Raw genomic sequence first — 26,150 nt, forward strand, 5'->3', positions numbered from 1 at the left:
CATAGTGCTCCCTGAAAGGACAGTCTTACCTTGGATTTGATGTGCACTAATGATCAGTACTCTACTTCTATGGAGGTACTAAATTGGCTTAAGCAGCCGCATGCTTTCCTCTCTTGCTTTGTAGGGCATACTGCCACCACCTTGTTGCCAACACAGCTATTTACAAAGCTGCCTGGCAAAACATATGTTAAAACTTTCTTTCCCAGGTTGTCATCTAGACAATCAATTGCATTAGGAGTAGTGCCTTACATGTTTTGTATCCTTGGCAGTGAATACTGAAATGATCCGTATTCGGATGTGCATATTCGGTTGACCATTAAATGACAGCATGAACACTTCAGACAGACATTTGTCTGAATGCTATAAGAGAACAAATTAGTGCCGTGCTGGGAGAATCTTGACTGCTATGTAAAAATCAATGCAGCAGGGAAATACTGTAATTTACTAACTGTTCAGAGATTTTCTGTTACTGAGGAATCTCTGAAGTTGTACTGATGACAGGATTGGAGAAGGGAAGAAAAGACAATAATTCGTAAGTTTTTCAAAAATACCAAATCAGAGAAGTTTATAGGTTTGGGTAAAAGATGTTCATGTATTCATACAATTTTTTGAACCATAGTTCAAAGATTATTTATTGCAAGAATGAGTTTATTTACTGTTCCTGGAATTACCTTTGAAATACCTCAGTGGAGCTATTAAACTTACTCAGCCTGACTATAAGAAACTTTTAGCTGTTGTGTCTGTCAGTACTTACTTTCTTAGTTGTGGTGAAGTTATTCTATTTCTCTGTTATTTCGGGACTAGTAGATATATACTATTGACAGTATTATTATCATCAGAAATCTCTAGAAGAACAGAGTACAGAAGAGACTGATAAATCTTAGGCATTAAATGTCGCAAAAGTGTCCATTTTATCATACAATTGTTTTTCTTAATGTCGTGTTTTGTATCTCTATGTAATGCCTTCAGTGTATCAGATCTTCTATGTGGCCTGTTTTCTGTTAGAAAAATAGGTGTATATGTCATCAATACTATAGAATGTGTTCTGTACCATGATGCTTATCGGTCTTTAATTCACTAAGTGAAAACTCTTCCTCTGTTGCTATATCATTCTTCCTTAAGAAAAAATAATTCAAAAACAAACACTCAATTACTGTGAAAGAGTTTGGTTTTCCTAGCTTGGTTGTGGTTTTTTTGGTTTTTTTTGTCTTCTACATGTACTCAAAAGTGTAAGAGAAATGCATCCAAAGTTGTATGATTTTAAACTGTTCATGGTTCTTTGATACTATTCTTAGGCATAGAGCTGTACATGCAGTAGTTATGGAAGGGTTTGATTTGACATTTGCCTGATTGTCTTTACTGTCAGGACTTTCTGAGTTGATTGATGGGGTTTTTTTTGTGTTCACACTATACAGAACCTGTATAGAGGTTCAACAAGTAATAAACAAAAAGTTTGACATTTTGAAGAAAAATTGTGAGCTTGAAAACTAATTTTTTATATCAGTCTTCATTTTGTGTTCAGTCTTAACAATTACAATTTTTTTTTCCCGGGATGAGTTCTCACTTGGTGGTTAGTTTCCTTCATAAGGTTTCCTCAACGCCTTCCTCAGTGCAGTTAATTTCTGTTCTAGGAGAAAAAGGCCAAACTGGTTTTTTGTCTTGCTTAGAAACTTGTAGCCTTGTTCTTTGTTCATCCAAACAGGTGTGTCTTTAGTTTTTATCTCAAATTATACTACTCTGATGTCTTTGTCTCTTAGTGCGTGATTCAAGAACCTCAAAATAAGTTGAAAGCTTTTCATTGCCTTAGGTCTTGGGCTGTAAGTAAAACTTTTTTGTTAGCACGATAAGAAACAAATGTTGAAGGCTCTGGTGTGGGAGTTCAGATGCTTAGAGGACTGGTGGTTCTGGGCTGAGAGCTGCTGGATTTTGGGAGAAGGTTCCTTGGTGTGAGATCGTTTGATTTGGTGCCTGAACTGTGATGAAAAAAAAAAAAAACAAAGCAGCCTTGAAAGATGTGCCTTTTATTGACACAATTGCTCAGGCTCACAAAAGATTGCAGATGCTTTTCAGTCTTAGAACCAACATTGTCTTCTTGAACCTAGAAGGAATTCAGTGTTCTTCCAAAGACTTGCTTGTTTGCAAGACTGGGGAAGATTGTCTCAGAAGTGATAGTGCAATGTTGTCAATCTATTGCTAAAATAATCTGAGTATTAAGGAGCAGCAAGCTTTGTGTGCACAACTCTTTTTTAAAAATTTTTCTTTTTTTTTCCTGAGTGCTCTATTAAGACTTTATGATTATTAATCAAAGCTTAAAAAATTACAGATATTGCTTTTGGTTTCCAGTGCTCATTACATCTTTTGAAATCTGAAGTTCTGTGACTGGTAGTATTTATGTTACATCCATGTAACCTTTTAGTTTTTGCCTTCCCCTTCAATAGAAAAGAGCCTTTCAGTTTATGGGTCTGACAGCAAGTGTAGAAGCTTTGCCAGTCAGCTCATTTGTTTTCTTGGCTTAAATGTCAGCCAATTTAACCAGACTCATACTGTGTTTTTTCACTTGGCAGTTGAGAGAACAGAGCCTTTGATAATTAACAAGGAGTTATTAATCAGTATGACATATCTAATCCATGGAGATCTATCAAATTGTACATCTCTGTTGATTTTGCTGTTTCATATTGCTTGAATCTAGGTGGGGGCGAATACATCTCTACATTCTAAAGAATGTAAACTTGCTGTGGCTACCTAAGTAAATCTTTTTGAGTCCAGAGCATAGGGTATGAAAGAAGGACTGTAAAATTTGATCTTTTGGGCAAATTTGGTGGTTTTCAGAGTTTTAAATTCAGTACCAGTAGCATAGTTAAATATCCCTGTCCAATATATATATATTTTTTTACTTAAAAGATTAATTTAAAACAAGATACAAACCCCTTGTACTAATTTGTGTCCTTCATTATTCTTTAAGGGCAAAGGGATTGGGGGTGAGGGGCGTGAAGATAAGGAAAAGTATTCTTATTCAAAATTAAATTAGGACAGGATAATTTCCGTATGTTTCCTCTCTTTGGAGTGGTTCTTCCAGTTGATGATCTAGATCAGGAGCTGAATATAGATGCTCTCATTCACTTAGGGAGGAGCCTACTTGCCTATATTAACTAGTAAGACTATCTTCAGATAAGAAGTTAACCTTTGTAAATACCTTTGTACCTCCAATTTTGAGTAATTGTTTGCCTGTGATTCTGTAAGTACAGAAAAAAGGGCTTCACTGGGAAAGTTTAGTTCCATATCGAATATTGTTCATAAAGAAAAAAGCTGTGAGGGTCCTTTTGCCCTTTTTGCACTGGGGAGGTCAGACTAAGCTGAGGTATTTGACTTCTCAGTTTTCTTTCATCTGTAATAAAGGCCTTGTTTGTCAGGTGGCGCTTATATCTGTACAGTGTCAGTTCTTTGACTCAGTGCAGCATAAAGCTAGTAAATTTTTAAGTAACTGTGCTCCTGACAAGAGAGTCTAGTTGCTTCCAAAGGCCAAGTGTGGAAAAATGCTATAGAAATTTTTTTTTTTTGCTGATGTGAAGAAATGTGAGTTGAGACAGATGCAAAAAAATAGATGCAATGACTAAAATTTTCTTTTTGTAATCCATTCTTGTAGAGTAGAATTGTGATTGTAAGGAGGTACATCTGTACTATATGTGAATTTTATGAGTGCTCAAACTGGTTGTTTGTTTTTTTGGATAAATTATCCATATATTTCTCATCAGTGTAATTAATAGTTTCCCCTGTATTTGATGTGCAACATACTGATGTCAATGGTTATGTTTATTTTTTAAATTCATGTAGTTTGAGAACAGTTTAACATAGTGGAAAGCTGGTTTTCTTTTTAGAATAAGGGGACAGTATCCTTTACAGGTGTTTCCTATTTCTGTTTGTAATTAATACTGTTTGCAGCACTCTTGAGTTTTTCAGGCCTCTCTTTCTGACACAAGGAGTTCATATATAGTTCTGTTACCTGTTTTCTTTGATGTCTTGTGCCTGGGCTTTAGTTTGCTAACACATCTGTAAGGGTTGTGCTGCATCCATGCTGTTGCTCAGGCTGTTAGGGTTTCTGATCCTCTCATTTCCTCCCACTTCAGCTGCTGTCTTAGAGGTGAGTTTTCCAGAACAAGAACTGCCTTTAGATGTTTGGAAAATACCCTTTGTCTTGTAAAGCAGCCTGTAAAAACAGTCTGGCTGCAGCTTCAGTGTCTATCTAAGTGGAAAAGTAATTTTAAAATGCTTAATCTCTATGTAGATGGACCTCAATGCAATATAACTTAGGAAAAAGAAGAGTCAGCACTTAGACTGATCCAAAGCTAATTGAAGTTGAAGGACAGGTTCCCTTTGATTTCAAAAGGGCTTTGAAACACCAAAATCTTAGTGAGCTTTTGGGTATTTGTGGCCCTTGTGAAATAAACTGACTGAAATTTAAGTGTTAAATAGCTTTATTGGTTTTGAAAATTTTAACTGAATTACAAGGATTAAGAACACATAGTAATTGTGTATGATGATCTTAATGCATTACTTTTTTATCTTCCAAGAAACAAAGAGTCTGGGAAATTGAAGGAGCTGGAAGGGCTTTTGAGAATCTTAGCCATTGGCACTGTAAGACCTCTGAGTTTTGGTGACTGTATGAGTGCAGAATGTAGCTGAGTTACTGCTTTGGAAGCAAAGTGCTTTCATGTCTGTCTGCAGTACAGCTTGGGTATTGTGAACATATGTATGTGCTAAATGAGAAGTGCTGTCCTTCAGGCATCGTGGGAAGGATTGGTGTGAATCAGAGAAAGTGAACCAAAACACACCTGCACAAATCTAATCTTACCTGGATCATTTTAAAAAACTGAGATTGTTTTTAGAACTGTATTATAAAGATCACTTTTGAAAGGTGTTGGGTTCAAGACGGGTTTAAGACTAGTGAAGTGAACTGAGTTAATGACTGTGAATGTTGGAAAATAGAAGAGGTAGATTTTAGCATTGTTTTCAAGGATTAACCTACATTACTTTTAAAGACAAATAGAACAGTTTTTTCAGGGTTAGACTGCAGATTGTTTGTAAGAAGCAGCAGTTCCTTTAATATAGTGTTGCTTCCTTTATTTCATATCAGTATAAGGATTGAACAAATATGTCTCTGCCAGCTTTTGTAGGTTGTATCAGATAGTGTCATATCAGATTGCGTGTCCTCATTCTGTCTGCAGAAGACTAGAATTTGCATTAGTTGTATTCAAGTGTATGCATCTATCTACTGTGACATCTGAAATACTTGATTTGGGTATGACTTACTCAGAGTAGAGAATAGTCAAGCCTGTGGGTGCTGTTCTAGAACTAAATATAGGAATAACTGTATTCTTTTCACAGTCATTAAGAATTTGGGGAAACATTGCTTCTACATGTATATTACTAATCAAGTAACTTCATTTTGGATTTAAACTAGATTTACTGTTAAAGGGAGATAAGAAGTTTGCATCTGCTATTAACTGAAAGTGAAAATGAGTATGAGACAATTTGGACTTTTCTGTGAAAGTGCTGTAATTTTAGAGAAACAGTGTTAGTTTTGGATTGTACGGATCATATTTTCAAAGCTCTGTTCCCTGATGTCTTGTCTTAAACTTGCAAGATTGAGCAGGTTCTGCAACTTTGGCCATGAGAATAAAGAAGTTGAAAAGAGGACATTTCTAAGTGCTAGATAGTAGTCAGTACTTCCCCTTTTTTTTTTTTCTTTTCAATTCTGAACTAGCAAGAATACTGGTGCCTTAAGGGAGAAAGATTTGGTTTCATATGGGTGAGCATCTTTTCCTTTAAAAAACTGACATACATTTCAGTAGAAGAAAACATTCCGTCACATGTGGATTCCCACTCCTTATTCCTTTTTACTGTTAAATTATTTGAGAATCAAGCCATGGATTAATTCTGAATGTTAGCAGAAATGGTACTTCATTATTCTATGAAAGTGTGCCATAACAGCAGAAATGTTGTAATTATAGTTAACAAAATACTTTGAGATTTTTTTTAATAGCTTGAGATTTAGAATGTTTCCTGGATTTTCTAATCCATATATCTGATAATTTATATGTAATATTCTTCAGCAGTAGACCTTCTTTTTGATTAAAAAATTGTGTAGGTTTAAGTGCTTGCAGGATCAAAAGCCAGGAACAGCCTGTTTCCATTTAAAGGCACCTGTTTTTTCAGTTACTGCCCAAGTGGAAAATTGGAAAGAAATTGTTGTGCTGTCAGCTAGCTTTAGGGCATTACATAGCTAAAAATTGCATGTATCCTTTTTTTGAGAATAACACATGTAGGAAGATGCAGGTTTCAAAAAACATCATGGGAGAACTGAGTAAAACTACACATAAATGATGTGTCCTTCCAATTTTTGTACAAAATTGGCCTTTTTGCAGAAACATGGGCAGTGTCTTTTGAAGGAGTTTGAATGCAGGAATAAAACTGTTTCAAGTAAGATCTTTGTAGCCTGGTTCTGAACAGGAAAAGTTCCCTTTGGATTGCTATCTGACTGCAGTTTCTTAACAATAAGAATATCTTGCTTTTGACTTAGAGAGAGTAAAATTATTCATACTCAGGTGTGGATTTATTGCGCATACAGCAATGCATTAAAGGGGCAATTTAGACACTGCTGGCTTAACTGTATCTACAGCAGTATATTTTATTTCCTATGTATCTCTACCTAGTGCCTGACTAATTCTGCTTTATAGTAGCTGTGATTGTCTAAGATGTTAGTTAACCTGTTTTGTAATCCACCTCTTTCCCCTTGGATGCAGCTGTTGCTTTGCCAGTGATTTTACTGTTCGTCTCAGACTTTGGAGCTCGTATCCCAAAGGTCTTCTTTTATCCACCCCTAATGTGTTACTTGCTGTCCTAAACAATCTAATCTTGTGAAAGTTTAGCCTATGTAAGCTTTCTGCTACCACCAGCAGCCACTTTCAGATTTGTTCTACCAATTTGTTCTCCTTTTTATTATGAAGCAGCTTAAAAAAAAGTTTGTTGAAATGTGTATGCTGAATGGGATGCTGTCAATATAAAATTGTATTCACAATTTGTTATTAAATGTGGATCTTTGGCGTACTACTTGTTGCATTTTTCTGTTTAAATGAGAACATTAAGGAAAATTTGACTTTGTGTGTGAATTATGAATTTTGGAAGGCAAAGAAGCTCATGGGAGTGGGGAAAATATGTGAGCGTTTCAGACTTCAGTATGCTGTGCTTGTGTTGAACACTGCATATGTGATTCTTGGAGTCTATGAGCAGATGAACAAGTTATTGAGAAATAACATCAAGGGTGAACTGTCCATATGGAGTAAGGAAAGAGTAAGGAGAACTGTTACGCAAGGGCACACGTATGGCACACCACAAAGTTCACTTAACAGCTCAGACTTGTGGCATGTTTATTGACCTGGACCTTTGTTGTTATGGTTTGTTGCTTACAACTCTCCAGGGACAAAGTGCCTTCTGCTTTGTTCCTAGTTCCATCCTACTGCTTGGCTCTCAACAGAAACATCCATTCTAGCCATTGTTAACACACCCTGGCTGTCCTACTTCTCTAGGTGGGATGGGATTGAGAACTTCTTTTGTGTTTAAGACTTTCAGCATTGTCCCCTTCTTCTGTTTGTGAAAAGGGTAAAATATAGAGGAATTTAGTAAGCTTTCATAATAAAAAAATTTGGCTGAAAAAGAGAAAAGGTTAGTGTCCTTCTGCTTAGTGGGATTTGTGAAAGACACTGTGGAGGAGGCCACAGAGCACACACTGATCTAATTTTCAGATGAATGTTTCCTTTATTATTGGACTGTAAAATTGGTTATGAAGTTAGCTGTTTGTTGGTTGGTTTTTTTTAAACCCAAACAAACCCAAAGGTTCTTTTTTATCCAAATAAAAATAAAAAATGCAAAAGTGTATGGACATCAACCTCTCAAAGCATTCATCTTCAGTCCAATAAAGTAATCTTGCTTCAAGGATGTTGTTTTAAGTATAACTTGCATATTGTCCAAGTTTTCTGCAAGCCTTCCTGCGTTTTTATGTCAGTCAGTTAAACTTCATTTTCTGATTAACTAATTTTTTCTCACTTTTTGTTATTTATTTTTGTTTTCAGGCTTCCTTAAGCCAGACTCAATATCGATAGAATGAAAAAATTTAAGAGAAGACTTTCCTTAACCTTGCGAGGAAGCCAGACCATTGATGAATCGCTGTCTGAGCTAGCAGAACAAATGACAATTGAAGAAAACAGCAGCAAAGATAACGGTAAGCATGTCTTTCACTTTGTAGAAAATGCAAGAATTTTGTCAGGCTCTGATACTCAAGTGAGCAATGCTGGGGTTTATTTCAATTTTCACATTTCCAGGGATTTTCTCCTTAACTTTTTTTTTTTCTTATATTCCACTATCCTAGTTCTTTCAACAGGTTGATATGGTATTACATATTGGTTTGGTTTGCTTTGGTATTGAGCTGTTATGCATTTATTGAAAGCTACCTAAATTTATCTTTTTATGTCATGTGCACCAAGGCTTATAGATGCTCTTGCAGTATATTGAAATCCATTGTATGGATTTCGTGGGTCTCACATCAGCTTCATATGGCTTCAAATTCAGTCTCTTCTCAAAATCATTTAGTAATACTATTGACTAATTGCTTAAGCATTTCATATAAAACTGTTTACCTTACATTGGTGATGCAGTGCAGTAGTCTAAATTCTGTCATCTGTTCTTGTCTCTCAGAAGTACTTCTCTTCACCAATATGAGGGTAACTAGAAACATTCAGGATAACCAGCTTGTCTCTGTATTCTTACATAAGTCTTTGGCTGATCCCATAAATGTGTTGGCTTCTGTAAAGTCCACGTTAGTGACGATGCCGCTTTTGGACGCAATCTGCAGTAGTAATGAGTGGAAGAGGTTTTGTTGCTTGTTCTGTTTCCCAGGCTGCAGCATTTAAGTCATATTTCATCTTCAGTGCTGATTAGTGTTATTTTTTGCTTTGCTGGTATCTAAGATTTTTTTGTTTATCAAGAGATCCGAATTTTATTTTTGCCCCACTTCACAACAATAAAGGATTCTGAATTTTCCCATTGAAAACTGACAGGGCCAGGAAATTTGAGCAGAGGTAGAGACAATGGAATTTGCCCTGCAGATTTTTAAAACTCTGTTCAAGGTACACTGCATACCAAGATTTTGGAAGCAGAATTTACCTTTGGCAAAACAAAGCTAATAACATTTTTCATTTTTACCTTTAATCTGTGGTATATTCATTGCTGTTGTCCTGTTTTTAATATGGGCCATGCCTAGTAATTTGGGAGACAAGGTTTATTACAACTTTTTGTATGTTGATGTAACAGGTCTACTCTGCAGCAACAATTGCAGTATTTTTGCACTGATATCTCTTAAGTCGTTTTTGAGACACTGAGCTTGTCCCACATGATTTCACTTGTATTCGCCTTTGTTGCTGATGCATATTTTTTCAGACCTGTGTATACTTCTGCAAGATTGATTTCATTATGTAAATAAGTGCAAAGAATGTTACTTTCACGCTGAGAAATGAGCATAAAAAAATTTTTACCAGCATCAGTGAGTGTACTGAACTGGGTTGCTGAATTGATTCATTGAAACTGAATCCAGGAAGAATAAAAGGATTTTACCTTAAACTGGACCATGTGTGTCAACTCGAGGGACAGAGAACACAATATCTTGTTTACAGAAGCATGAGCTTATGCCATCTTAAACCATCTATAAAACCATTTGCAGCTTGTAATATTTATCTTGTAATATAATCCCAAAGAGTAATGTTGTATGTCTGCATGCTTGTCACCAAACTGTGATGAGCTTATCTTGTCAGTAGATTAAAGTGTTAAAATAAGTAAAAAATACAATTCAAGAAAATGTTCCTAATTGCAAGTTACTTTTAGTGCTCTTTTTATTTTACTTTCCATGGTAATTCATTGGCCAAAGGGAATCTTGCATTTTAAAATTATGATAATGATACATGCTATGCTTATACATGCAGAACATTGTTGATGCCTTAGTACAGTCTTCTTGGATACACTCAAGGTGTTGTAGAACCTCTTGAAAGAAGACAAAGAATATAAACTGTACTTTGCTATGCCTAATCTTTAACTCATCATTTCATGTCATTAAAAAAAGTTTTACTTACACTTGCTACCTTTTTTCAGATTTTTCCAGAATGCAGTTATTAGTACTTGTTCTATCTTTGATCTTGCAGATGTGAACAGGATACTACATTGTGGATTTTTGTTGTCCTTTGTTTTTCCTTTCCAACCCTACTTTTCTTAGAAAGTAGGGTTGGAAAATGCTTGTTGCTCTAGCTAGTCTTGCTTTTCTAAAGGATGCTCTGGCTTTCCCACAGATGAAGATATTTTGGAAAGAGTATTTTTCAGACAGACCACAGGGATTGGGCTTTGGGTAACAATGATTGTTGAAAAAACAGCCAAGAAATTATTTTTCTCTTTTGGTGAAAGATCAGTTTAGTAAAGAGCATTGCCCGGAAAAAATCTTTCAGTGGGCATTTTAAAAAATTTGCTTACAAAGGAGTGCTTTAATGAGAAAGGTTTTCATTGGCGTCTTACAAAATCACGGTTCTAAAAAGCCCGCACTAACTGTAATTACCCAACTGAGACACATGAGAGGATGTAGTCTCTTGAAGAATATTTTATAAGTGATAGCTGCATTAAGATCTTGAAAGTGCATCCTTTACTGTGGTGGTGCTGATCTCAGGAGGCAGGAGTAACCATCTCCTTAGTTCTGCTTTTAAGAATAAACAGCTCCTTTACCCTGTGGAACAGAGAAACAAATGTGCCCAGTTAAAAGGCTTTGAATCTGTTCCTAAAGAAACTTAAAAAGCACTGTCTAGTAAATCAAAGGCATGCCAGTACATTAATCTACGGAGAGTCAGAGTCAAGGATACAAATAATCTTCAGAAAGTGGTTCTTCATATATGCTTTATTTTCAAACATTACATGATGAACTTGGGAAGTAAGAGTTGAAGGGGATTGAAACTGTACATTTCGGGTCAGAAGGCAAGACTAGATCCTGAACACCGAAGGCCTTTACAGCAGAATTTAATTCCATTGTTATTGTCCAATTCTTTTGTTTTAAATTTTCCTTTCTAGCAAATCGCTCATCTTGTCTCCTGTCATTCCATGCTGATGGCTGTGTTTGCTGAGGGTTATTATTTTATACATGTTAGTTTTTTTCCTTCCTGGGAAACAGCTGTGTTACTGGGTTATGGAGATCATAGAGACCATGTCCATAGAAAACCACATGTGTTCTGACCTAGAATCCAGACTTCCCTCCATCTGATTTATATCCTGTGAAATACTTATATATATGAAAATGGATACAAATAAGTATATAGACTTATATATATATATAGATATATTCTGTAAAAATCTTTATTATGAGTTGCAGTTCAGCACTGCCATTCCAGATGTAGATCACTTGTACATAGTATTAGGGACCTTTCCTTATGGTCACCTTTTTGCAAGAACCTGTGTTGTTCAGCCCCCTGCCAAATGTTTTTTCTTCCAAAACAATTGCCTGTGATTTCAAGTTAACTCTAGCTCCCATCCAGAGGCCCACCTTGTCATTAGCTCCAGCTTTGAGTGGGTTGTTTCAAGACTCAAAGAACAGTACTCCTAATGCAGAACAAATTGTCCCATTTGTAGTTCACAGCCATAAAAATAGATCCATAACTTTTGATGTCTTTGCAGTGCATTGGTGCCACTGAATCAGCTCCCCTTTTGTATGCAGCCTCATTTAATACACAGCCTCCTTCATCGTGTGATGTCAGTACAATCTCAGTATGCATCACTCATCCATGAGCAGCAAAATGGGATTAGCAGGGCTCAACCCATATTGTTCAATGCAGTAGCACAGAGCTGTTGCACTGAATATGGAATAACCATTGGAATTGGGTTTTTTGGAACACAATCAAATTATTTAGTGACCAGAAACCTGTATATAATTTAATCTTTCATACAAATTATGTTCATCATAATTGGCTTCTGGGTGAGTAAGCACTGCCAAATCAGGTCATAAACCATAAAAATAGAGGGACCAGTGAAATACCTAATAATATATCTGAAGCCTTATGAACTGTGGACTGTGTGAAGTATACTTCGGGCTAGTCTTTCATCTAAGGACAAAAGCTTTTCTTCGTCTCTGGTGTTTCAACATGTAAAACCAATTAGGTGGATTTGTTGTTTATTTTTATTATTTTTCATTAACAATGCTTGCTTTTTTAATTCTAGATTTTACCTTAATATATGTATTGCAATTAATATTAACAATATTAAATGGCAATTTGTAGGAGTTGACAACTAAATTTGCCCATGCAATTTTTCTTTGGCAATGGCATACTAATGAAATTTGGCTAGAAGTAACATCCAAATCATGCATATTTAATGCCTAATTAAGTGTAAAATTTATGCTAATACTTCAAACGCATATGATCTCTAGTGAAAGCAAAAAATGTGGCTGTATTGGCTAATATTATGAAATGCACTATCACAAGCTCCAAGCATGCTTTTAAGAATAATTGCAAGACGCATTCCAAAATACAGCCACAGCTCTTGCATTAATTTGCAAGTAACTTGGAAAGCATTCTACTTTGTTGGTTTTTTTGGTACAGATAAATACACATGTGCATAATAAAAAAAGGTGACGTTCTGATAGAAATGGCTACATGAATTTGTAAAATAATACTTATCTCCATTTGGTCTCTTTTAGCTCAGTGATGTGATCATAGGATCCAGTCTCATGAACACTTGCATAATTTTTTTGTAATTTTACAGGTGTGAGTAATAATGGAAGGATCAGCTACGGTAAAGTGCGTAAGTGTTTTTTAGGTTTAAGGCATTAATGACTAGTTAATACTCTGATAAGAAGGATAAATGTTTATAAAAATTAACACATCGCGATACTGTCTCAGAACATCCAAATGCCTTTGTAGTTTTAATCATTTCATGTCATCTTCAACAGAGCTGAGAAATTCCCATTCCATCTGCTATGTGTAATTCCTTGAGTGTGGAAGGAAAACAGTGTGTTGCAACATATTTTCAAGACAGTGTTCTTGAATTGAAAATATGAGCACAGAAATGCTTACTGGTAATAAATTGGTAAAATTTCTCTGTTGATGTTGGAGGAAAGTATCAGTATGAAGATGTGGGTGGGTAGAGGGAGAAGAAATGTCCCGAACTGCTAGAGCTCATTCTAAGAGCTACAGATTACTGTGAGTAATTGGTAGCTGTCACAGCTAAACGCTGATCCTTGTACTGTCCCTTACACTGTACTGGCAATGTTTTGATTATAGTCTGTATGTACCCTTCTGTGCTGTGGTCTGCATCCTTTTTTGTTATTACTGTTCAGTATGGTTTCTCCATCCCACGTATGCTGCACAACATAGTGTTCTTTCTTCCCTTCTGTTTTAATTTGCTTCTTCCCACAATACCTAGAGGCTCTGTTCATATGTGGAAGTGCTTATAAAGTGAAATGAGCATGAAAATTCAGTGCCTGAAAGCATGCTGCAGAGACCCATAGTCTTGGAGGGCTGTGTGGGGGCTTTGTCCACTCATAAATGTTTCCTTAGAAGGAGAATACAAGTTTGGCAGGGAACATAATGTTTAGACGCAGAAGTGGACTCTCTAAATACACCAGATTCCTGTTAGTGTAGGCTCACTGATGAATATGCAGAGATGTTTTTCAAATGCTATTCAGGTGGAGTCGTTAAGTACAGAAAAGTAAAATACAGATAACTAGGCAACACTGTTTCTGAAAGTAGGGCAAAAAGGAGCCAGATCCTCTGTTCTCTCGTTTGGTTGGCAGCCTGGTCTCACAGATGTTTGCATTGGGAGTTGTCTGTGTGAATGCAAGGATAGAGGCCAGGGGTACTTGTATCTTGGCTGTGGTATTGACTTGCATTGAATTAAATTGTAGTTGAAACATTTTCCTGAAGGATTTGGTGTAGTGTGATGCCTTTTGCAGTTACAGTTTTAAACTGATGGTGTGTTATGCCTAATATGATTTGAGGTACAGAACTACCATGCTTACGTTCCAGTGTAGGTTCTGATGACCAAAAATATTATCTGAGAATTATCTTCTGAGCAGTATGAAATAAATAAATCTTCAAGGCAGGGTTTTGGTTTTGAATATATTTCACTTGATTGTGATCTTTATTGTTTTCATACCCAGACTGAAGGCAAAACCTCACTTTGCATGAAGTAACTTTGAAAGGCTTTCTATAATGTTTTTTAGATGTCTTGATCTCATTCTTTGCCTTGCGTATTTGTAGTTTGTTTTTGTAGTTCAAGCAGGCAGAAAAATTTCTGTCCTTTCTGTTGTGCAGGTGAAGAACTTTTGTTCTGGAATGACTGCTGTACTCAAATGGATTAATTTGAGCAATGGGAGTAATCCCTTGAAGTTTTGCCAAGTTTTTAAATTGTAATATTCAATAGTTTGATAATTTCATCTTTTTGTTTAATGAAAAATACTGGTTTAAATGGTATTGAGTGGGTGCTCTGTTTTTAGAGTGACTTAATATTTTCCTGGGTATCACATAACAGAATCCAAGGAAACAACCCTGTAAAATAATCTATAAATACACAGTATTTGTAGTGTTCCTCATCCAGCTCCTGGAGAGTACATATATAGCAAGCATATTGCTGCTTTGGGTTATTTAAATGTAGCTTCTATGGAAGCTGTCACCTGCAATCAACTAATTTTACTGAGTGGGTCTGACTGCCTTACAACAGTGTAATTAAATATTATACCATGCAGCATGCCAATTCTATAATATCAGAAATTCCCCTACTTACATTCTAGATCTTTTAAAGAAAAAAAGGGCTTCTTGACAACAGTTTCTTCAGCAGTTTGTTCAAAATATTTTATATTTCAAGTCCAAAAAAAATCAGGTTTTATTATGTAAAAACTGAATAATCATTAGCAGAGCCTAACATTCAGATCAGGTAAAGGAATGTGTAGTAGATGATGCTGAAATATGAGTAAGTTACATGACAGTAGCGTTTGAGGAGCCTACCTAAATAGTTTTAAGAGATTGTGATGATGCATTGAAAGCTTCATGAATGCAAAGCTGTTCAGAGAATGAATATTGAATTTCACATGTGTAGATTTTTACACTTTTCCGTTCCCTATCAAATTGGAAATTATTTAAAAAAAAAAAACAAAAACCCTTGGAAGTTTTCTGGAGCAAGAGTGAGGTCAAGGTGATGGAAAGAAAGTGCATTGAGTCCTGTCCTATAAAATCCAGTAGTGGATTCTCGAGACACTTAGTGAGATTTTGTTGCACTTGAGCCAGTCCAAAGTCAAGTTACAGCTAAAAGTGTCAAGTGAGGTTCTGCTTCATCCTTCTGCCAGCAGCTGTGCTCTATATACCCCATAGTGATCTAGTTCAAAAACCTAAACCAAAATTACATTACTTTCTTGTTGGGGGGCAGGGAGAAGAACCTTGATCCACATTTTTGGTAGAAGCAGTGACTTGTGGCAGGCACAAAGATTCATTCTTACTTAGAGTATGGAACATGCCTGAATTCAATCCCCATTCTGTACCAAAATCAGTAATCATACATGCTAAGTCTCCAGTATCTCTTACTTTGATTAGAAAATCTCCACATGTGTATTTTAACTTTATTTATGTGAATTTAAAATACATATTTATATGCTTTACATGTCCAGAATGGATAGTGATTGTGGAATCAAACATTTTTTTGCAGACATACTCAGCTCTGTCATGTTTGATTTAAGGGAAAATGTCACCTTGTATGGCTGGTAATATAATTCTTTATTAAAGCTAGTGTAAGAAAATACCATTGCAAAATTTAGGCAGTGAAATCTGAAAAACAGCTTGGTCTCTTTGTCACATAGTAGTGATACTCATGGGCCATAAAAAAAGAAAGACTTAGTTGAGTATGTGATAATATATATTCATAAGAAGTGTTTTAAAATGCATTTACATTCCTAATGAAAACACTTTCTCTCTTTAATCCACCAGCTGACTGACGTGTGACAGTATGTCAGTTGCTGAAGCTGTGCAAAGAAATGCCAGGCAATTCTGCAGGCTCTCTGGAGCTCAGCTTAAGTAAATCCAGTTAAGTAAATCCAGCACAGGAAAGAAAGTGGTAGTGTGGGTCTTTATTATCATAGATGGATGAGGAAAAGAAACATTGTGGATTAATTGAAAAATTGCTTAACTCAGTAATAATTTCAGGTCAAGGTTTTTGGTTAATTTAAATTGCAGTTAAAGGGAAAAGAGGAGGCATCTTTATAAAATTGTTGGGTGTAGTTAATTCCTTGGACAGGTTTCTTGGTTATATACACTGCTGTTCTACTTGACTCTGCCAGGTTTCATTATTATGAAGTAAGAAAAAATCAGTTCCACTTACATTGAAACATATATTTATGCCACTTCACAATTGAATTATTTCAGTGGTTCATTTGAGTTGTTTTCTGTTTTTGTATGTTTGTTAGCAGTGGTGTTGGCATTATTTCAAACTTAGTAAAGCAGTGGTACCTCACGGGGTACAATGTTTTCTTAAAAAAGGTGTGTGTATTCCAAAACATTTAATGATCTAGCAACTCTTCAACCATTATTAAGCCAGGCTGATTGTATTTTGAACAGTACTTTCTTTGAACACTGCTGTTGTATTTATTTTGGGTTATGGCAATAGCAATGAAGGTTTGAACGACAGAATGTGAGAAGTACAAGAAAATTATCCAAGTTGTATAAAGAGTTAGCTTAGCACTCACCAAACTTGAACATCAAGTAGTACAAGAGTGCACAGTCACCATTGCTCAATTTTAACCCTTGCTGAAGGTGCACACTTAAGCAAGATAAAATGGACGTGGCATTTAAAATAAGGGGTGTGCATTTTTGTAGATATAAAACTAATGTGGATATGTGGATGTTCTTTTTTAAAGGGTGTCTATTGCAAGAATTGTTCAGGGACAATGAAAAGAAAACTGGCATCCTGTACATTAGTATATTAACAAATATTCTCATTGAGAATGTTTTTTAACTTCTTTCACACTTAAAGAATAGATTTGCATGATAGCTTAGTAGGCTGCCTAAGAAATGAAAGCGTTGAAATGGTATTCCTTGGAAGATGAGTCTAAGATTACATGATGTTGTAGCCAAAATAAGAAGAGAATATAATAACAGCTGACAAAATACAGTTTAAGAAGAACCACTAAGAGAAGTCTCTGTTTCAGCTTGTTTTCCATATCAGTTTGGAGCTATGCATTATAGAGTAGGGTGAGGAAAGAGAGCTGGACATAAACAGTTAATAAGACCCTTACTGGAGTGGTTGTGCCAGTGACAGCCAACACAAGAGAAGTGCCCAGGTGCTGCAGAAGTCTTGTGCTGTAAGGACAGCTGGAGTTCTGCCTGTCTGTTCTCCAGTCTCTGAGGATGACATTTGAGGACAAGTACAAAGTACAGCATCATTTCCCCAGTGTACTGTATCAGTTTCTAGCTCAGAGACTTACTGAACTAGGCAAGTCTCTGTGTGGTTAGTAACCCTGAGCAGATTGCTTGTTCAGTCTCCCTTTTACTCTTGCAAGTTTGGGTAGTTTTAGCATCCTGTGGCGGGGACTTTCCACAGAAGAATCATTCTGTGTGCAGTATGCAACCTGCCATGGCTGGCTTTTTCACTCTTGTGCTGAAGGAGGTGCTGGATGCAGCGGATTCCTAGGTGCCCTCTTCAGCCCTTCAGTGAGTTTGTGGGTTATGTCATGCTTCTGCTGTTGTAATCTACATGAGAGAGGAATACCAGATTTGTGCATGATCTCAAAATGCAGTAGATCCACACACTTGCACAGTGAATTTTTTAGTGTTTTTTTTTCCTCGCCTTTTAATTTCCATCATTCATTTTGCCTGTAGCTGAGTATTAAACCAACAGCAGCATGAGGTTACTGAGTTATATTTACCGAGTACAGTGACACTGAAATAAGGTATGTTTATGAGTTTTATATAGGGGAAACATTTTTTAAAGATGAATCAAAGCTACAATCACAGAAATAAAAGAAGCAGTTTTTATAGGTATATGTAGTAAAGGCATATAACTTTTACAGTTTAGACACATTTTATTCAAGGCCAGACAGTTGACTAAACTTGCATCTTAAAGCTGCCATGTTGTAGTTTAAATACAGTGATTCGACATGTTAATAATTCTGGAAAAAATGGATGTGAACTAAATGAAATTGTAACTTCAAAAGAAGTACTTGTGAGTCTTTGGGGAGAGAGAGGGAGTTGAGTAGCTTTTTAAAAAGCACTTTTTTAACTCTTGTATCTCATAAATGCATGAAAACTGTAATAAACAGTTTCGTACATTAATTTCTAGCAAAGGTTTGCTTGATCATTTTCAATATTTGCTCCAGCTCTTGGCTATTACTGTCACATTTGCAGGGAGGAGGTAACATAATGCAGAATTCATGCAACTGTTTCTTTAGAAGCTCCTAGCATACAGCAATGCACACTGAATTGTTTATAACAAATATACTTTCCAAAATGTAAGCCCATGTGTTATACTGTCATATGCTGTGCAATCCCTCCTTTTTGTAAATTAACATGTATCAGGATTTTAAACCCCCCTTATAAACAAGTAGTATTAATACTTGTCTTAGTCAGAAATATAGTGTCATGTGGATGTTTCTGTAACCTTCACTTCATTGTCTGCCAGTGGTTCTGCCTGTCCTACTACTTGACCTAAATTGTTATTGCAAAGTTTTATAATGCACTCCATAATTTAGTATGGTACTTAGGACAGTAAAGGAAGGTAATAGTTGCCTATGATGACAAAAGTTATTTCTGTATAATTGGACCTTATATCAACCATTTATCTTTCATTTTTATATAAATTTATTTATTAATGTGATCTCTATTTATCCTTATATTTGAGCTGAACTTTACATATGTTAGGATATTTTAGGAATTTTGTTTTAGACTGAAAAATACATACAAATTTACCACTGCCCTGAGGAAAACAGATTTCTTTTCAATAATCATCTCTGTGCATCACACTGTCATGTTAGTAATGAACATAAAACTCAATTTCTACATAGATATTCAATGTATTCATAAATTCTGGCCTCTTTTGCATACTGCGCAGTTCATGAAAGCAGATTGCTTTTAGCATGAGTAGACAAAAGCCATAACATACAAGGTACTATTCATTTGTTCACCACTGCATGTAAACTCAATGTGAGGTGTTTAGACTAGAAACTTAATCAAATTCAATTCAAATTAACAAGAAAGTTGGAAAGCAAAAAGCAGACGTTAACTTATCCAAAGGAGTAGTTGTGCTGAATGTGAGCCTGTTTCCTGTCATGTGGAAGCAGTAATAGATCAATTAAAAATTGATCAAGAATTTGCTGCCTGCTGCCCTAGGATAAATCTGTTGTTAAAGGCATGCAGCAAAGAAGCTGGTACCACTCTTAAGTCAAAAGAGATTACAAGAGAAAGGAGCATTTGGGACAGAGATATGCAGAGGTTTGTAAATGAGATTGAAAAATTTCTAACACTTCATTCTTTTAGGAAGTGCTTATTGATGATAATAACTTTTTTTAAAAAAAAAATCTCTGTGAACCATCTGAAACACAAACCAGTAGAAAGCCACAACAAAAAATTGAATGCTTAATTTTTTCGATACCCTGTAAGTTAATAACCTGGATTATGGCATGACAGCTCTGGGAGGTATAGACAGGTATGATTATTTCTAAAGAGCTCCAGTGGCAAGGCTTTGGTATTAGTGACCCACAAGAATTTTGAGAGGGAGAATATTTTCGAAGGCTTATAGTTGGGTTTGCTCATCATAGTTGATCTAACAGCTGTCCTGTTTAAAAGTAAAGATGAAACATTGTGCAGTAAGACAGAAGAAAATAATAACAGTGTTCTGGTTTTATTGACATTCTAAGACTGTATATTCAGGGCATTTACTCGTCCAGCATCAGAGTGACAGGATTTAGTAAAATTAAGTTTGGGCAACACTTAATGCCATGTTTTGTACTTGTTTGTCAATAGAGAAATGGCCATAGTATGGTGGTCTGCTGTTAGCATGAAAGATAATTTTACCAGACTGGTGATTTCCTGTTTACTAACTGTTTTTCTTCTTTCTTTTTTTTTCTTCTGGCATGTTCCTGACAATCCTCCTTACTTGTGGCAATGAATATTTTGATCCTTGTGAACTGTAGAGCCCATTGTGAAGAATGGCAGGCCTCCAACGTCTCACAGCATGCACTCATTTCTCCACCAATACACGGGATCTTTCAAGAAGCCCCCTTTACGGAGACCACACAGCGTCATAGGGGGCAGCCTCGGCTCTTTCATGGCAATGCCCAGAAATGGGAGCAGATTAGGTAATTTACTACATTGTTTGTTTCAAAGAATTTTTCTGTGAAAAATAATGTTGGTATTGATTCATAGCAAGAGGTACAGATACTGCTTTAGTAAATGCCTGAGTGTGCAGTAATTTTTTCTGGAGTTCAAGAAATTTGTTCTTAAAGCACTGAATGTCTATTAAGATCTTCAGGAAGAAAGCAATTCGAAGAGAACACAGAAAACACCCATGAATTTTTTACAACTTTAAAAGTTACAAAAGTAACAAAATATTCTTTCTGAATACTTTGCAAGGAACCCATGTATCCACCTCAGTTAAGCACTGGCAAGAAGTACAATAACTGTACTATGAATAAAACAGAGGGTAATCATCGTATATGTGGAATTTTAAAAGAACTGCTGTATTATATTTCATTATTTTAGAAAAATTTTTTTTTTCAGTGACAAATTAAGGCAACTCAGCTGTAATTGTCTTTTTGTTGTGGTCCTGAGCTATATTTGTGCTTATTTGCTTCCATGAAGCAAATAAGTTATGAAATATTTTTTCTTCTTCAAGTAATTTGTCATGTTGCTGCCTCCAGTCACCATTAATGTTTTATCCTGCTTTTATGTTTTTTTAAATTATGCTTAATTAATTAATACTGGAAAATGAGAGCAAGTCGCAGCTTAATTAGAGTTTTTATTATTTTTTCAATCTCCTGCCCTCCTTTAGAAGTGTGATAAACTGATCTTTGAGATTAGGCTATGAATCTTCAAGGTAGTAGTCAAACGGCTTATATGCTCCTTTGGTGTAATACCACTCATCATGTTCAAAAAATCCATTTTTACTGCTTGAGTTACCATTCCACCTGAAACAAGATGTATATCCTTTTGACTTTACTCTAGCAGCTGTTGCTATCACACAAGAAAACAGGTTTTAAGTGTGCATGGTTTGACTACTGTATCAGTTTCTGATTTCACTCAAATACTGTAAACAGTATTTGCTTTTTCATTTTTGCCAAACCAAGCTCTAGTTAAGTTGCCAAGAATCTAGCAGAAAGAGAGAGTTTAAAAAAAATTTGTGTAGTTAGAGAAATGTGTTTATCTGAATATGTAGTCTTTATAGTTTATTTATTAAACTAGATATATGTAAACTAAGTACAGGAGCAGCAAAGATGTGTTTGAGTACAGAGTTGCCTGTACTGTCTCATTTGTGTTGCCCTTAACAACAGTTTGTAATTTTTTAAGTAGTATGGAATAGATGTACATGTAGAGTGTATAATGGAATCACAGGATGGTTTGGGTTGGAAGGGGCCTCAAAGATCACCTAGTTCCAACCTCTCTGCCATGGGCAGGGACACTTTCCACTGGGCCTGGTTGCTCTGTATGTCTATGTTAAACACATCTCTTCGCTTTGGGAAAGATAATGCCTTTTTTTAAAGTCCTTATTTGATGGAAATACAAGCTACTTGTGCATGTTATCTAGTGGTAAAAAACAAGTACAAGTATATGCAATCATAATTCCTTTTTCTGCTCCTTTTTCACATCTTTCTTTCTTTTGTTCCTGCCGTATGGGAATGGTTATTGCTCATCAGGAAGCTGAGGTTTTCCCTGTTGGGATAATGACATCAGAAACAAAATAGTCAAATATGCTACACTGCATGAGACTTCCCTTTGCTTTCTTCATCCACCCTCTTTTCTTTACAGTTTTTCCTCTATCATGTAGGTAGAAAAGTGGTATCAGAAATATATCCTTGAAATACAAAGTCATGGGAGGTAAAGGATGGTCATTTTGTTAAAGAAAGCCAGGTTAAATTGAGACCTGCCTGTTTGAGTGAGACTATCACTATAAAAATTGATTGAGAGGCCCAGGAGGAATTTGGAGTTTCATTTGCTTTTTGAGCATTGAACTTGAGTTTCTGCAGTTGTGATAATGTGTAAAATGCCAAAATACTTTAAAAATAATTTGTACTTGAAAATTCTCTGTTAGCTTTATGTTTTGTAAAATGCTGTGTAAGGGAAAAAATTTTGAGCTATGCTGTTAAAAAAATTTTTAGCAATTTTTAAATTCAGTATTCAGTTACCAGGATGATTTTAAATAATAGAGGTGATTTTCAGACTCTAGGTGATTCTACAGTCTGGTACCTCTGGAAACATCTAGCTGCTGCAGTCCATGATGAAGCCAGAGGAAATAAACTTTTTTTGGACCTGACCTGGCTGAATGCAGAATGAATCCAACTGTCCTTGTTCCATATTTATATTAACGTCACCTCTGGAGAGGCTTCTGAACATGCAGAGCTAGCTGTAGCTGGCCCTGCTGGTGAACTGCAGTAACAGCCAGGAGAGAGTTAATCCTTGCTTTTGCCAGTTGTGTTGATAAAGTTATGGAGAATTCATAGTGCAGTAATGGTAATGGCAAAGGCAATTTCTCACTCTGGTCTTCCTCAATTTGAATTATATTATCACTGAAATGAATCATACGGTGTAGCCACTGCATAGAAAAGTATGCCTTGGAAAAGTGCACCGTGGAAGAAATCCGTTATGCAAGTCACATGATTATTTCTGTAATAATTTGAAGTAAGGTGGAAAGATCATGCAGTCTGACTCAGTACTAATTAGTGACTTTGATTATGGCTCACTTGGAAGAGTTCTCATTTGCTGCACCACAGGTCCCCTGTATTAATTTCTTCTGTGGTGCGTTCCTCACAGCAAAAATGAGGACAGCCTTTTCCTTTAAATGTACTTCTGTAGTTTCCCTGTTATATTGTAGTCATCTACACCTAGCTTTTCATTACATGGCCATTCTGGATATTTAATAAGATATGTGGGGTACATTAAAATAAATACCTATATAAGTGAATGGCTTGGTATTGCAGTGAAAGCAATTCAATACATTATTGAATGATTAAAACCTCTGAAGGCTATGCAAGCAAGCTTTCATGCAGGTAAACTTGTCTATAGAAAGGCTTAGAGAAATTAGGGAAATATTTGCATGGTTTTCATCATTTCTTATTTAAGCATCATTGTGCACCTGTGTAAAAATGATTAAAATGTCTGGGTTAATGCCTTAGTCTGGGGTTTATGCCATTAAAATAATGAACATAAGGCTCTACTAATGCCTTTTTAATTGAATCAAATAAAAGGATGCATTTATATCAGATGACAGTACAGTCAAGTTATTTTTAAAAAGCTTAAAATTGTATCTGTTTAGAAAATAATTAAAACATCTGCAAACCCTTATAGATAGGAGCAGTTAGGTATTTAGCCCATTGGAAATGCCTGTGCTTAATGATAGATTTTTGCTTGCTGCAGCCAGTACCCTGCATAAACCTTCTTGGTTCTGGATATATAGCTTATCCAGACTTACCAGAATTAATCATATCACAGGAGTATTCAAATCATCATCTTATGTAAGTCTAAAATAATGCATTTTTAGACTTCAACGGTACAGACCCTCTTTGTCTTCACATTCCTGATTTATAAAGAAAAGAATCTCCTTGCAGCTACATTATCTGTCCCAGGTATATGGGTTTGTAGTACTGGTTCTTGAAATAGTGCTTAGTTGTGGGTTATTACATAGGCAATCTTCTAGTAGAAGAAGAATGATCTTTGTCAGCTAGGGTGCTCTATGTAGTTCTGAGCGTTGCATTTCCAATTGTCTTTTTTTACTAGTAATTTCATAATACAAATGCTTTTATAAATTAAATGTCAAAAATATGACGGTATCAGTCTCATAATTTCTTTATTGAAAGTGTCAGTCTCTCTAAAAAAGAAATATGTAATTGCACCATGGCTTAAAATGCAATACTGCTTTAATTCTGTTGGATTTTATTTTCTGAGATTGCTGAGATAACTGTGCCTTGCCTAGCTTCCATAAAGAAAGTAGACTTTGGGTCCCAACCAGTGGGCTGGTTTTAACATGAGGATAGATAGATTTGGGAACAATTTTCAGTAGCTGTTACACTTCATTTTACTAACAGAATCTAAAGAGCTGTAATTGCTAAATTGGATTACATGACCTCTCAGAAAAGTATTTTAAAAGAGGGTTTTTTTTGTAAAGAAACACTATGCTGAGTGTGCTATTATACCAGATATAACAGTGCTGGCATAACAGCTTGGCTGCAAGTAGTGTTTTCAGTAATGCTTTTATATTAATAAAATAAATTTTCCACAGTTTGTTAGAGATTTTTAAAAAGATAGCTGTCAAGTCACTACAGAGAATAAGACATTTCTTAGAGACTTAGAAAAAGTGAGTCACATTTTTTCTGCTTAGCTTCAAAGCTAAGGCTGATCTTTAGGAACCACTTTCTGAAAATTTTTTCCTGTGGGTCGGATTGCCCTGCTTTTAGAAGCACTCGTGAGTATTTAGCTTGTTTGAAATCATAAGTTTGCTTATTATATAAGGAGTGCCAGTTAATTTTTTTTTTTTTAATTTAGTCCAAATCTGAGTATGACTTGCAGGGAAAATTCTCATTCAGTGTGGATTTTTAATAGAAAGCCGATATAAATCTGCATCATTGCTGGAAAATTTGCTTTGTGCGTGAGATGCATGCTTTGTTTGTGTTTAATTACAGTATTCTGAGTTAAAATATGTGTTGCTAATAAACTACAAATTAATCTTTCTTTTTATATCCATTCTGTTTTCCATAAAAGGAAATTGTTTGTACTGAGGAAGAATTTGTTCCTTTGAAGTGTGCATGATTCTATGTGTGCCAAGCTAGACAAATATTTTAGAAGATGTGCAGATAACAAAACATAGCCCTAATGGTGCTTTTTTTTCCCAGAAAATCCAAAATTCTTGCTTGTTGATGGTGGTGGAACTTGCCATTTCTCTTTTTTGGGGGCTTTTTAAATTTGCTGTGCTGCTTTGCAAATGTTAAATACTTTCAGGTGTGTTGGTGGTAAGGCTGAATTGATCTCTGTGTGTTTAGTTAATATTATAATTTTTTAGGGATAGAGTTCTGGGATTTTTTAGTTGTTCCTCAGGTTCTTTTACGCCTTGTAGAAGATAATGATTTCCAACAAGGATCAGGAAACAGCAGGGAAACTGGTGTCTTTTGAAGAACCTACTTTATATGTATTTCATTTCTGGAGTAATTTTGGAGTTCGGGTAGTTTGACGTTGATGATGGAGCATTACTCATAGTGAATTGCTTGTATGACCACTTTTCCATGTGTGCTTTTGCAAATCATTTGGCTCTTTATGCTATAATGACACTGCCTTGATTTTCTTTTGTTCACTACAGTGTTTGTCTCCAAAGTCTAAAAAATCCTTTGGTTCTTCAAAGCAATGTATATATGTATGTGTACATAAAATATACATAAGATTTATGTGCATGAATCTTAATGATTGTGTAAAAATTAACAATTTCAGTTGACATGAAGGTCCTGCATCACATAACTCAAGCAGTTAGGTAAATTCCTTCATAAGGTCACCCATTTCACTTAATGGCTCTTAAAAGTCAAGTCTTTTACTGAATGCACTTGTATGTTGTGGACCTTGATTTAGATGGTTATAATATATCTGCCTTCACACATGGATGCCAGGGGATTTTCTGTTTGAAGCTTCTGTATTTGCCATTTCTGAAAATACTACTCTACCTCTTGGTAGGACTTTAAAGCTTTCTGAAGATTATACATTTGTACCAGCATTAGGTAGTCTGATTTGAAAATGTTAATTATTCTCAGCAATGTTGCATATCGAAGAACAGCTAGAAGAGAAGTGGTACTGAGGGATTTTAGGAACTGAAGCCGGGAGGGGGAGTTGGCTTTTTAGAATTACAGC

General features: G+C 35.6%; 1 protein-coding gene across 4 annotated transcripts in view; it reads left to right on the forward strand.

Moving 5' to 3' along the window:
- CDK17 (cyclin dependent kinase 17) overlaps nt 1-26,150 on the forward strand; it is an 88,761-nt gene that overhangs the window by 27,230 nt on the left and 35,381 nt on the right. For 3 of the 4 annotated variants that reach the window (XM_041474417.1, XM_041474419.1, XM_041474418.1), the window contains exons 2-4: nt 8,127-8,275; nt 12,835-12,873; nt 20,243-20,407. In XM_041474417.1, the coding sequence (XP_041330351.1) occupies nt 8,158-8,275; nt 12,835-12,873; nt 20,243-20,407 (322 nt within the window). In that variant the 5' untranslated portion in view covers nt 8,127-8,157. The remainder of the gene's footprint in view (nt 1-8,126; nt 8,276-12,834; nt 12,874-20,242; nt 20,408-26,150) is intronic. The other variant, XM_041474420.1, reaches the window with a different exon arrangement.

This window comes from Pyrgilauda ruficollis, unplaced genomic scaffold, assembly GCF_017590135.1.
Source record: "Pyrgilauda ruficollis isolate IOZ18807 unplaced genomic scaffold, ASM1759013v1 scaffold32, whole genome shotgun sequence".
Taxonomy (NCBI): domain Eukaryota; kingdom Metazoa; phylum Chordata; class Aves; order Passeriformes; family Passeridae; genus Pyrgilauda; species Pyrgilauda ruficollis.